This window comes from Schistocerca serialis, chromosome 8, assembly GCF_023864345.2.
Source record: "Schistocerca serialis cubense isolate TAMUIC-IGC-003099 chromosome 8, iqSchSeri2.2, whole genome shotgun sequence".
Lineage (NCBI taxonomy): Eukaryota > Metazoa > Arthropoda > Insecta > Orthoptera > Acrididae > Schistocerca > Schistocerca serialis.
The window spans coordinates 296218938-296233449 of NC_064645.1; the positions used below are offsets into that span (position 1 = coordinate 296218938).

A 14512-nucleotide genomic window follows, 5' to 3' on the forward strand; every position below is an offset into this window, starting at 1 on the left:
TTTTGCTACACAACTACGGCAAGCGACTAATGAGTTTGGGACTCTTACTATCTTGGTTAACGGAAGAAACAGAAAAGATTCAGGATTCACCACTGTTTCGTTTAGTCAGCATGAAAACGTCAGGGAAAATGCACCATTAACTGCAGCGGAAGACGTTGCAATAATGATGTATACGGCGATGTATCCCCACTAACACGAGTGTAATTAGTGTACACTGTCGTCGCTGTTGAAGATGACTTAAGTCAGTCATAAGAGAGAGTGCGTTTGAGGACGTACAAGATGAGCGAGAAGTCGCTCCTAGTTTTAAATGTCAATAATTTTTTTACTAATGAATATTTGCGTACTGATTAAGTTATAGTCGGTTCTCAGGACCATGATAATATGTGCACTACTCTACAAATCCACATATGCTCTTGCGTCTTAAACGCTTAGGAATGTCGTCAATTGATTTCTGCAGGAGAGTCACAGGTACATTTCCAAGGACAACTGTGATCGTCTCCTCAAACAACAAGAAAAATTAGCAAACATTCACAAACGTGGATTACATAATGTACCGCTTGATCAAAAAATCAGTATAAATTTGAAAACTGAATAAATCACGGAATAATATAGATAGAGAGGTACAAACTGACACACGTGCTTGGAATGACATGGGGTTTTATTAGAACCAAAAAAACACAAACGTTCAAAAAATGTCCGACAGACGGCGCTTCATCTGATCAGAATAGCAATAATTAGCATAACAAAGTAAGACAAAGCAAAGATGATGTTCTTTACAGGAAATGCTCAATATGCCCACCACCATTCCTCAACAATAGCTATAGTCGAGGAATAATGTTGTGAACAGCAATGTAAAGCACGTCCGGAGTTATGGTGAGGCATTGGCGTCGATTGTTGTCTTTCAGCATCCCTAGAGATGTCGGTCGATCACGATACAGTTGCGACTTCAGGTAACCCCAAAGCCAATAATCGCACGGACTGAGGTCTGGGGACCTGAGAGGCCAAGCATGGCGAAAGTGGCGGCTCAGCACACGATAATCACCAAACGACGCGCGCAAGAGATCTTTCTCACATCTAGCAATATGGGGAGTTTTTTTGGTTCTAATAAAACCCCATGCCATTCGAAGCATGTGTCAATTTTTACCTCTCTATCTACATTATTCCGAGGTTTATTAAGTTTTCAAATTTATACTGACTTTTTGATCACCCGGTCCATATGACAACCAATTCACACGTGGACAGAATTAAGCTGGTATCGCAAAGTTTGCTAACTGAGCAGAACTATGACTAGATTCATTATAAATCCCATAAGTCATTTCCTCCCAGTCTGAAGACTCTCAACTCTCAACATTGGTTGAATTATCAAGTAGAACCTTTTGTATTTTTTTATACTACGCTGTCTATTGATTGGCTATACCATAAATTTCGTAGAGCTTCAGTTTGTCTAGCAGGATACTATGGTTCACACAGTCAAATGCCTAGTGAGATAACACACTAGTGAAGGGTGTGATACAGAAAAGGTGTTTGTGGCGCAGGCGAGATGCAGACGGCGTACGTGGTGCCGGTGCTGTTCCTGAGCAACTCGCTGGGCACGCCGCTGCTGCCCAACACGGTGGAGACGCAGGACTTCGAGATGGCGCTGGAGCGCGCCGACAACAAGGAGCTGCTGCGCAAGTGGTACCGCCTCGACAGCGCCGCGCAGCCGCCCTGCTACCGCCTGCAGCCCACCGCGCTGCACATACCCGGCTTCAAGGTACGACCCCAGAATTAAACTACTGGCCATTAAAATTGCTACACCAAGAAGAAACGCAGATCATAAACGGGTATTCATTGGACAAATGTGTTATACTAGAACTGACATGTGATTACATTTTCATGCAATTTCGGTGCATAGACCCTGAGAAATCAGTACCCAGAACAGCCACCTCTGGCCGTAATAACGGCCTTGATACGCCTGGGCATTGAGCCAAACAGAGCTTGGATGGCGTGTACAGGTACAGTTGCCCATGCAGCCTCAACACGATACGACAGTTCATCAAGAGTAGCGACTGGCGTATTGTGACGTACCAGTTGCTCGGCCACCATTGACCAGACGATTTCAGTTGGTGAGAGATCTGGAGAATGTGCTGGCCAGGGCAGCAGTCGAACATATTCTGTATCCAGAAAGGCCGGTACAGGACCTGCAACATGCGGTCGTGCATTATCCTGCTGAAATGTAGGGTTTCGCAGGGATCGAATGAAGGGTAGAGTCACGGGTCGTAACACATCTGAAATATAACGTCCACTGTTCAAAGTGGCGTCAATGCGAACAAGAGGTTACCGAGACGTGTAACAAATGGCACCCCATACCATCACGCCGGGTGATACGCCTGTATGGCGATGACGAATACACGCTTCCAATGTGCGTTCACCGCGATGTCGCCAAACACGGATGCGACCATCATGTTGCTGTAAACAGAACCTGGATTCACGGCGTTTTCCCATTCGTGCGCCCAGGTTCGTCGTTGAGTACACCATCGCAGGCGCTCCTGTCTGTGATGCAGCGTCGAAGGTAACCGCAGCCATGGTCTCCGAGCTGATAGTCCATGCTGCTGCAAACGTCGTCGAACTGTTCGTGCAGATGGTTGTTGTCTTGCAAGCGTCCCCATCTGTTGACTCAGGGATCGAGACGTGGCTGCACGATCCGTTACAGCCATGCGGATAAGATGCCTGTCATCTCGACTGCTAGTGATACGAGGCCGTTGGAATCCAGCACGACGTTCCTTATTACCCTCCTGAACCCACCGATTCCATATTCTGCCAACAGTCATTGGATCTCGACCAACGCGAGCAGCAATGTCGCGATACAATAAACCGCAATCTCGACAGGCTACGATCCGACCTTTATCAAAGTCGGAAACGTGATGTTACGCATTTCTCCTCCTTACACGAGGCATCACAACAACGTTTCACCAAGCAACGCCGATCAACTGCTGTTTGTGTATGAGAAATCGGTTGAAAACTTTCCTCATGTCAGCACGTTGTAGGTGTCTCCACCGGCGCCAGCCTTGTGTGAATGCTCTGAAAAGCTAATCATTTGTATATCACAGCATCTTCTTCCCGTCGGTTAAGTTTCGCGTCTGTAGCACGTCATCTTCGTGCTGTAGCAATTTTAATGGCCAGTAGTGTACATCCCAAGTCTACACTGAGGGACAAAAGTCACGGAATATCTCGCATTATAGTGTCGGACCTCTTTTCGCCCGGTGTAGTGCAGCAACTCGGCGTAGCACGGACTCAACAAATTGCTAGATGTCCCCTGCAGAAATACTGAGCCATACTGCCTCTACCTCCGTTCATAATTCGAAAGTGTAGCCGGTGTAGGACTTTGTGCACGGACTGACCTCTAGATTATGACCCGTAAATGTTCGATGGGATTTATGCCGGACCATCTAGTTCAATAAACCATTCTTTCGAACTTTCCAGTATGTTCTGACAGGGCGCTCTATCATCCATAAAAATTCCATCGTTTTTTAGGAACATGAGGTCTATGGAAAATGGAAATGAGCGTTTGGCGTCATGGGCCGGGAGGCCCCTTGCGGGGCAGGTCCGGCCGCCTTGGTGCAGGTCTTATTACATTCGACGCCACATTGGGCGACCCGCGCGCCAGATGGTGATGAAATGATAATGGAGGCAACACAACACCCAGTCTATGAGCGAAGAAAATCTCCGACCCAGCCGGGAATCGAACCTGGGCACATAGGACGGCAATCCGCCACCCTGACCTATCAGGGTGGGCATGAATGGCTGCAAATGTTTTCCAACTAGCCGAAAATAACCATTTCCATCAATGATCGGCTCAGTTGGACCAGGGGACCCAGTCCATTCCATGTAAAAACAGCCCACACCATTGTGGAGCCACCACAAGCTTACACAGTGCCATGTTAACAACTTGGGTCCATGGTTTTGTTGGGTCTGCATCACTTTCAAACCCCATCATCAACTCTTACTAACAGAAATAGGAACTCATCTCACCAGGTCGTCCGCAACTCGTCGTTAGTAACTAGCGTTGCTGCCTCTGGATCAAGGGGTCCCGGGTTCAATTCCCGGCCGGCTCGGAGATTTTCTCCGACCGTGGAGAAGATTTGGAACTTGTACTGGCGCTGATGACCGCGATGTCGAGAGCGCCACAAACCAATAGCATCATCTCACCAGGCCACGGTTTGGTTCAAATGGCTCTGAGCACTATGGGACTCAACTGCTGAGGTCATTAGTCCCCTAGAACTTAGAACTAGTTAAACCTAACTAACCTAAGGACATCACAAACATCCATGCCCGAGGCAGGATTCGAACCTGCGACCGCAGCGGTCTTGCGGTTCCAGACTGCAGCGCCTTTAACCGCACGGCCACTACGACCGGCCGGCCACGGTTTTCCAGCCGTCTAGGGTCCAACAGATATGGTCACGAGCCCACGACTGGCGCTTGTTGCGATGACGTGCTGCCAGCAAAAGGCACTCGCAATGGTCGTCTGCTGCCATAACCCATCAATCCCAGATTTTGCGGTACTGCGCTAATGGACACGTTCTTCGTACGTCCCACGTTGATTTCTGCGGTTATGTCACGCTGTGTTGCTTGTCTGTTAGCACTGACAACTCTACGCAAACGCCGCTGCTCTCGGTCGTTAAGTGAAGACCGTTGGCTGCTGCGTTGTCCGTGGTGAGAGGTAATGCCTGAAATTTGGTATTCCTTGCCCATTCTTGACATTGTGATTCTCGGAATACTGACTTCCCTAACGATTTCCAAAATGGAATGTCCTATGGTGTCCAGCTCCAACTACCATTGCGCGTTCAAAATCTGTTAATCCCCGTCATACGGCCATAGGCACTTCGGAAACCTTTTCACATGGATCAGCTGCTTACCAAAAACAGTTCCGCCAATTCACCACCCTTTCATGCCTTATGTACGCGATTCTACCGCCATCTGTGTGTGTGCAAATATCTGTCCCATGACTTTGATCACTTCAGTGCAAAGACTCCCGGTAACGGTGAAATTTGTTTTTCAAATTCGTTGTTTCCTATTCACTGGTTTTTCAAACAAGCGCACAGATCTACCAACCAACTGTGTCAAATTTAATCTCACATTTTAAGTAGGTGTCATGCTAGGCGATCGTGTCACAAAGTATTTTGACACTGGCGAGAATAGCTACCAATACAGGCCAAGCGTTTCTCGCATTGACTTTAGCGCTGTGTATAAAGAAGAAAACAACCACCGGAAAAATGAACCTATGGGAAGACATAAAAGGCTAATGTGCTTCTGCTTAATAAAAAATTCTGACTGGAAAGTGCGGTAGCAGCTACCAAATTCTACCTCCCACAGCACCTTGAAAAATTTTCCCAAAAATTTTGGGATGTGAACATACTCGCGCTTTTCTTTGCTAAGACACGAGGAGAAATTAGCAGCGGGAAAGAGACGGAAAAGTAATAAATACTGAAAGATAGCAAACAGTAGTTGTGGTATAGAAAGAGTGAAGGAGACAATGGCAGTTTGAGAGAAACAGAGGGGCACAATGTCAGTGGAACATAGTTGACAGTGGCAAGACATGCTAGGAAAACAGAGAAGGACCTCTGTCTGTGGAAGAGGAGTAAAGAAGAAAGTGGAAGTGAATGAGAGCCAGCGATAATGAGAGAGAGTTTATGACAATGGCAACGAGAGGTTGCAGCAGTAAGAACGAATGACTGAGATAGTTGCAGTAAGAGAGTGCATGAGGCAGGCAGTAATAGTGAGAAGATTCAGCAGTAGTAGTAGCACACTGTGGCTAAGAGACAGGAGACAGTGACAATTAGAGACACAAAGAGATAATGACAACGAGTTGGGCGGAGAAAGAGAGAGAAATAATGGGCAAGTGACAGTGGATGCGTATGAGCGACTTATAGCGATGGACTAGCAGATGCGAGCGTGTTACAGTGATGGGAGCTTGTTGGAATGAGAGGGGAGTTGCATGTTAAAAAGAGCGTGCCTAAATTTATGGGAAAATTTTTAAAAGTGATGAGGAAGGTAGGATGGGGCAGCTGGCATCTCACTTTTCAGTCAGACTCTTTTAAATAAACAGGAGCACAGTCGCCTTTTTTGTGCTCCGATAGGAGCAATTTTCCGCTGATTCCCCTCGCTTCCCTGCTGCGGCATGGCATGTCACTCATACGAAAAGAACTTCATGGATCAATAAAATTTTGATAGTTTACTTATGTGAAACAATGCAAAACTAATTTTATTTCCGCCTCAGGCCTGATTTTACGTGCAAAATGATTTTGCATGTGCTTCAGTACTACGACTTGGTGTTCCATGATGGTAACGGAGACACTTTACAACATTGGTTTTCAAACTGTGGGGCACGACCCCGAAGGGGGACGTGTGGACGTATAAAAGAGGGCGTGGCCGAGGCCAGCGATATTTAAAAAGTAGCTTTTTAATCAAGACAAATATGTTAGAACTTATGACGAACTGTTTACTGGGTACCCAGCACTTTCCCTGTACTCTGTGATTCGTTTTCTTCGTAGATCATCAGCCTGAATGTAACCGCAGTAACTGACCGTAGCCAATATGACCACTAAAATTCGTAGCGTACAAGTACAGTAAACATGCGGAAACTTGGCTGATTGTCGCACGTCATTCCGATTCCGAAACAAGCATTGTTGTCGCTGAAGTCTTAGTTGGACTGGGTTGTTCATTCATTATCGATCAAACATGCAGCTTAGTCGTGTATACTTTTGATGTGAACTGACGACTTGCGAAACTATTTCTTTCTTTACTTCGTCATGAGTTTGTTGGATTAACACAAATACAGTGATGATTACATTAAATACGATTTTGTTGCTGTATAAAACAATAGTGTCGGTTAGCCGCAACGTGTTATTTGTTACGAAGAATTGGGCAAAGATGCCATGAGACCTTGCCGTCTCGAACGGCATTTGCGCACTAAACATAGCGCTTTAAAAAAAGTAAACCGATGCAGTTTTTTGCTGCAAAAATGTGCGAGTTTGAAACGTATGAAGTTAAATAGTACTGGATCTTTTGCTCGGTTTTCTGAAACAGCGATCCTAGCTTCCTATGAGTTACCGCTACTCATCGCAAAGACTAAGAAAAGTCTTACTGTCGAAGAAACACTTGCCAAGCCCTGTTTATTGAAAGCAGCTGATAATTGTTCGTGGACCAGAAAGTAAACAAATCTTTCACAAATACCGATTTCAGATAACACTGTGAAACTTCGGATTGATGATATGGCCGAATACATAACAAATTAGTTAGTGCAGGCCGTGAAGGAGCAGAATTTTTCACAATACAGTTAGACGAAAGCAACGGTTGCAAATTGTTGTTAACTTGCTAGTTTTCGTTCGATTCATACAAAACGAAACACTTCAAAACGAGATGCTATTTTCTACAGAGCAAACGCTTACTTCAAAAGCAATTCATATAATGACAGTGATATCTGAACTCCCTTGCAAATATGAACTGTCGTAACAAAAGCTGATCGCCGGATGCACAGACGCAGCCATGTCAATGCTTGGATCTCGCTCAGGCTTCGTGCAGATGGTCAAAGAAAATTTCAGTTCACTTGTGCTATGCACCGTCAAGCCATAGCAGCTAAGACACTACGAAACGAACTTAAAAGTGTGCATCAAAATTGTGAATCATATGGCGTCTTTTTACGTCACTTTGTAAAGATTTGGCAACAGAATCTAAAGTAATTGCTATTTCACACGGACGTAAGTTGGCTCTCAAAAGGAAAGATGTTAGCTAGATTATTTGAACTTACAGATGGAGTGATTCAGTGTTTGGAAATTCAAAACCAAACTGAATTGTGTGTGTGTCACTCCGAAAGTCAAGTGTTCAATTATGTTGGCTTATCTGTCAGATACATTTTCGATTAGTTGAACTCACTGAATTTGAAATTGCAAGGTGTAGATTCGAACAAATTCTTCGCGATGCCATCACTGCGTGTACTGTTAAGTTGCTACTTTGGAAACGTAAAACTGTAACCTGCAATTATTTCTCTTTTCCCAGATTATTTGGAATCCTGGAAGAAGCACTCTTTATGGAGGTCTTTAACCAAACATATTACGAATAAAATATAAAATCATTTGCTGCATCTAACTAACGAATTCAAACGCTACTCCCCTTGCTCGTGTAATAATAACATTCACATATTGGCAACAGATCCTTTTACGTAGGCATAGATGTGCTGTCAGAAACACTGCAAAGGCAAGCTTTGGAAATTAAAAACGATTCTGCAGCCAAATATGAATGTTCAAATGTGTGTGAATTGCTAAGGGAACAAACTGCTGAGGTAATCGGTCCCTATACTTGCACACTACTTAAACTAACTTAACGCTAAGAACAACACACACACCCATGCCCGAGGGAGGACTCGAACTTCCGGCGGGAGGGGCCGCGCAATCCGTGACATGGCGCCTCAAACCAACGGCCACTCCGCGCGGCCCCAGCCAAATATGACTTTCATTAGATGAATATGCCATTATTTTTGGTTAAAATAGATGAAATTTTATCTCAGCACAGCAAAGTAAGCAATTGTCATTTTCAAGCACTTTGTGCGAAAGAGCGTTTTCAGCAGTTCTAGCAATGAAAAGGAAATACAGAAGCATACTCAATATTGCTAGTAGTTTACGTTGCACACTTCCTTCTGTACAACCAAGAGCTGAAAGTCTTTGCAAAAATAAAGCTCATTCATCACATTGATTTATTTTTTTACATCCAAATGCGTGTACAAATAGTGTATGTTTACAATAAAATATTTATATTATAAAAGTTGATGAACTTTTTCTGCCCTTATAACCCTTAGCCGCAAAAATAGTTGCGACAGGCTATATTTCGGTCGATCAGTATCCTCCCAATTCGAAGCAATTTGTGTGACCTATCTTTTGTTTCACACTGCTCGCAGCCGTACCGACCTGTCAGTAGTCGCCATTTTTCTTCTGTTCATTGCGATGTACTCTAACAGACTTATTTTCACAATGTTGTTGTTGTGGTCTTCAGTCCAGAGACTGGTTGGATGCATCTCTCCATGCTACTCTATCCTGTGCAAACTCCATCTCCGAGTAACTACTGCAACCTACATCCTTCTGAATCTTCTTTGTGTAGTCATCTCTTAGTGTCCCTCTACGAATTTTACCCCCCCCCCCCCTCCACACACACACACACACACACACACACACACACACACACACACACACACACACACACACACACACACACACTTCCCTTGATGCCTCCGAACATGTCCTAACAACCGATCCCTTCTTCTAGTCGAGTTGCGCTACAAATTTCTCTTCTCCCCAATTCCGTTCAGTACCTCCTCATTGGTCACGTGATCTACCCATTTAATCTTCAGCATTCTTCTGTAGCATCACATTTTGAAAGCTTCTATTCTCTTCTTGTCTAAACTATTTATCGTCCATGTTTCTTTCCTAGAAATAAGCGCCACATTTGAAACTGGCCATTTCTGTAATGAGTAGAGCCCGAATTTCCATGCAAATGGGTGTATTGACCATTTAGGGAATAGTTGCATATGTCGAAGAATTTTTTTATGTAATGTCCTTTATTTAAAAATTCATAAGGGATACAAATAACTTTCCTCGCTTCAATGGACATGTTACAGTAAGTTGCATAGGCGTAACAGGTACTCTCTTTACTCATGTGAATTATGACCAAATTCAAGATTATGCAAAATCTGTGGTAATTTGGTTGAACTAATTATTATTTTAGAAATGAAAAATTTTGCCAATTTTTGGACGGTTCTGTTTCATAGAATTGTGAGTAAACACATAGGCCTAAACCATTTTCTCCCCTTTTCTTTGTTGTTAGTCGTCAAAGCAAAAGTGTTTCCTTGACATCCACAAAGGAAAGTGGCCGAGAGTGGTGCAGTACGCACATTTTTAGTTGTTCTTCCCGTGGCATGTCAGAAGAAGTCGGAACGTTTCGTATCGATAAACCTCTTTTTCCCCACTGGCCTCATCGTCAAAATCTTACTGTTGTGGCATTAAAGATGCGAGAGAAGTGATGCTGTGTCGTGGTGTATTTTCTGGTGTTGACATTTAAATATTAACGAAATGAGCGGTTAACTACGAGTGCTGTTAATAGTATTTCTATAAAACTATCTGACACGACCTGGAACGCTCAATACGTTTTGAGTTGTGTTTCTCTACAACTTTCTTAGTGCTACAACACCTTTAAAACAGTTTCATTTTCCCTGATGCCAACGGGCATACCACGTGTAAGTAGGCTGTTTATGTTTTCGTTTTGGCAACGTTACGTAGCGCTCAAAATGAAATCACTGGCTGTGCTGTGGGCAGTCTGTGTCTGCTTTGCATTGTTGTAATACTCGCCATTGTAGTGTTGTGCAGCGGCAGCTGGATGTGAACAGCGCGTAGCGTTGCGCAGTTGGAGGTGAGCCGCCAGCAGTGGTGGATGTGGGGAGAGAGATGGCGGAGTTTTGAAATTTGTCATGAACTGATATATTTATATATGATGATATCAAGGTAAATACATTGTTTGTTCTCTATTAATATCTTTCATTTGCTAACTATCCCTATCAGTAGTTAGTGCCTTCAGTAGTTTGAATCTTTTATTTAGCTGGCAGTAGTGGCGCTCGCTGTATTGCAGTAGCTTGAGCAGCGAAGATTTTTGTGAGGTAAGTGATTTGTGAAAGGTATAGTTTAATGTTTGTCAGGGCCATTCTTTAGTAGGGAGTTTTGAAAGTCAGATTGCGTTGCGCTAACAAAATATTGTGTGTCAGTTTAAGGTCAGTCGTGTATAATTGTTCAAAGGGGAAGTTTCATATGGCGACCCTTAGCCTAGGATACCTCACTGGAATCTTCTGATTTTTCTGTTGTAGTTTGTGTAATTAGTGTAGATTTTGTTTATTGCTAGCGCGTAATTGTAGAGAAAATCTCCTTTGTAGTTGCAGTCTTTCATTGTTGTACAGTAAAACAGTTGTGGCATGCATGTAGATTTGCACCAAGTATTTCGCAGCTGCGCTGGTAATTAACTAGATATTATTTTCAGTGCTATTTTAATGTGTTCTCTTATTTTTTATCTTCAAATTATGTTTTTCTGTGTTGTCGTGTGAAATACTGTGACAATAATGGCGTGTGAAAAACGTAATACTAGGCTCCAAAGTAAACTGAGAAATGACAGTGAAAATGAAAGCAGTGTGTTAGCGCCACCGAGTAATGAATTAACTGATGTTCAAAGTAGTAATTTGGTAACTGTTCATAGGGAAATGGAGCAGGCGGCAAACAATGGCGTGGACAGTGAAACAATTAGTGAAGAGGGACGCATTATCGATCGATCGGTCGGCAACAGCTTGCCTCAGGAATCGGGAATGACAGGACACAATTTTGCGAATACTGTAGACTCAGGTTTTGGGTTCTCACCGTTTTCTCAAATGAGTCAAGACACATTTTCTGCTTGTCAAAATGTGAATGTTGCCGGTGCAACTTCACTGCCGAAAAGCACTGAGGAACATGTTTCAGACACCAGTGCATTGTTATTACAGTTAATGCAACAAATGGGACAAAAGCTACAAAAGTTAGACACAACACTTGAACAAAATCAGAAACAAATGGGACAAAATCTTAAAAAGTTAGACACAGTGGAACAAAATCTTAAAAAGTTAGACACAATGGAACAACATCAGAGACAAACACAGCAACAGTTAGACTCATTGGAACAAACTCTTGAACAAACGCGTGAAGATTTAACTACTGAGTTACATAACATTGAATCGAAATGTCAAAAAGTCTGTAATGACGTAAAAACACAAATTTGTGAGCATTTTCAACCTATTTTTTCGCGGCATGAAAATGCATTACAGAATCACGAAGCAGCCATAAAAGAACTGCAAATTATTGTTCATGAAAATCATGAGACCTTGCAAGCTAAATTTGACTCAGTTGCATCTACCGATTCGGTTACGCAACTTGCAAAAACTCAGGATAACTTAAAGGACACAGTAGATTCGATTTCAACACAAATGGACACTCTGAAACTTGGTTCAGAAAAACACACTGAGGAAATGTGTTCACTATCGGAGAAAGTAGCCGAACTTTCGGATCAGGTCACTAACTTATCTACAAAGGTAGATGATGATCTGAATGACACAAGACCTGTAGCCTTCACTGACACTGAAGAGTGCGAACAAATTAGGAAATTCAAACAAAATCAGAATCAGATTAATACGCAACACCAAAGAGAAATCCGGGAAGTACAAGATCAACTGACACAGGTAATACAAGAATTACGTATTTCAGAAGACACTCGCGCTCCAACACGGGAAGAGGAACTTAGAAATACGCAAAAGCCACAAAATAATAACACAGGGCATTTCGGTAATTATGAAAGAAATTGGCAAGGTACACCGAATTTTGAGATGGAACCGCCGAAACGAAGTAACAATGACCGACATGCGACTCGCCGACATGATGATTTTGACTATAAGCTGTTCATTACTACACGTAAATTCAAAACATTTAAGAATTCTGGCAACGACATTCATCCACAAGCATGGCTCCATCAATTCTCTCATTGTTTCCCTCCCAACTGGTCATTGGAGCACAGGTTAGAATTTATGTGTGGCTACTTAGAGAATGAACCAGCTGTAAGAATGCGGTCGGTCATTCACGATTGCCACAGTGAAGGAGAATTTTACCATGCCTTCCTCTCAGCATATTGGTCTCAAGCCACACAAGACCGGGTAAAACATGGTATCATAATGATGAAACATTTCGAACAATCTGAATTTTTCAGTCTTGTCAAATATTTTGAAGACATGTTGCATAAGAATCAGTATCTTTCAAATCCATACAGCCCCTCAGAACTCATCCGCATTTGCTTACTCAAATTGCCTGAACATTTACGACATATTATTTTAGCAGGACGTTGCAAAGATGACATTGAAGCATTTCAGGGTTTGTTACAAGAATTGGAAATTGACACTGACAATCGGGGAACGCGGAAACAGGAGCACAACAATTACAGGTCACGTACGTCACAATTCCGTGACGACAGAAACAATAACTGGACACGACAAGGCTATTCTTACAACGCAAATCGTGACCAAAATAGACACCACCCATATGACAACCACTGGCAGAGTAATAATAGTTACAGAGAAAGATCGCATTTCCGTAGTAATGAATATGACAGAGACTATAATAGAAACAGACAATATGGTAATCAGAACTATTATTATCAAGGGAGACAGAATAATTTCAGACGCAACAGTTCAGCGCGCAGTTACGATTCAGGGAGAAATTCTCCACCACATGACCGACATGAAAGAAACTGTGTAAACTACCGACAAAACGACAGACCTGAATTCCATCAGAACTGGCGAGCTTTAAACAGAGCTGGGCCCTCTCGGCAAGGCGAATTTGTGGAAGTTAGGCCTCCTAATCCCAGTAACGACGCGCGCCAACAAAGAGACAGACAATGACTCGCACAGCAGGCAGCCACGTGCGCCGGCTGGCTCCGAGAAAAATAACATTATATCTGGTACTGCTAATGAGATTTTAATGCAACATTTTGGTTTACTTGCAACTACATTATGGATTCTAGGTGCTTTCTGAGAGATACCAGATGGCACAGTAGTTAGTTTATGTGACAGCTACACGATTTTATCACGACGCTACTAATGAGTGACAATTTACAATGTTGCTTTTGCGGTGTATCTGTTTTATATCTGCACAGTTTTCTGAATTCTTCTGGAAAGAAAAACATGTTTTAGTAGTAACTTTTGTGGTATAGCAACAATGAGACAGCCTTTTTCGTGGCACAACATTACGTTACTGTACAGTACTTTCTTCATCACGCCAATAAGCATAATAACTACGACATCTATACGCAAAGCATTTCACTTTTGTTTATCATGTGGTAAGTACATTGACTTCTGCAGAATTTAGCTTTCGGAGGAAAATAACTACGACCCTTCCACAGAGATTATCTTACAACAAGATGCACATTTAGCGCTACAGGACACGCATTTCAGTGATCAATTTTATACTTAAAACATTTATTTTTAAAGATTTTTAATTACAAAGAAAGTTTTCCGTGATACATTTCATTCCATTGCTGTAATTTGTAACACCTGAGGGTATAATTACATTTATCCTCAGGGGGGTACACGCTTACTTTGTGTACCATGTGTGTGGCAACCACAAGGAACCCTAGCTAATATGGTATTTGCTTATACAACTTTACACATCGGTACCATATTTCTCTAACACACAAATTACACAGCTATCTGATCATTTAACTGAGAGATAAACATTTTTTTTACTACGTCAGTGACAGATGTTTACGTAATTACACAGCTGGATAACTTCACACTTATGAAACTGTATTTTGTCTGTGCATTGTGAACTGTTCATATTTTTTCGGAACCATTGTGATACTATGAGAGCTTTGAATGATGTATTTGGTATGGATTATGATTTTTAAAGTACGTTTGAGGCAGATGACACTT

General features: G+C 42.7%; 1 protein-coding gene across 1 annotated transcript in view; it reads left to right on the forward strand.

The window, feature by feature from the left end:
- The window catches only part of LOC126416144 (NACHT domain- and WD repeat-containing protein 1), a 613147-nt gene that overhangs the window by 438381 nt on the left and 160254 nt on the right, over positions 1-14512 (forward strand). Inside the window, exon 7 of the mRNA XM_050083692.1 lies at positions 1536-1753. Coding sequence (XP_049939649.1) covers positions 1536-1753 — 218 coding nt within the window. The remainder of the gene's footprint in view (positions 1-1535; positions 1754-14512) is intronic.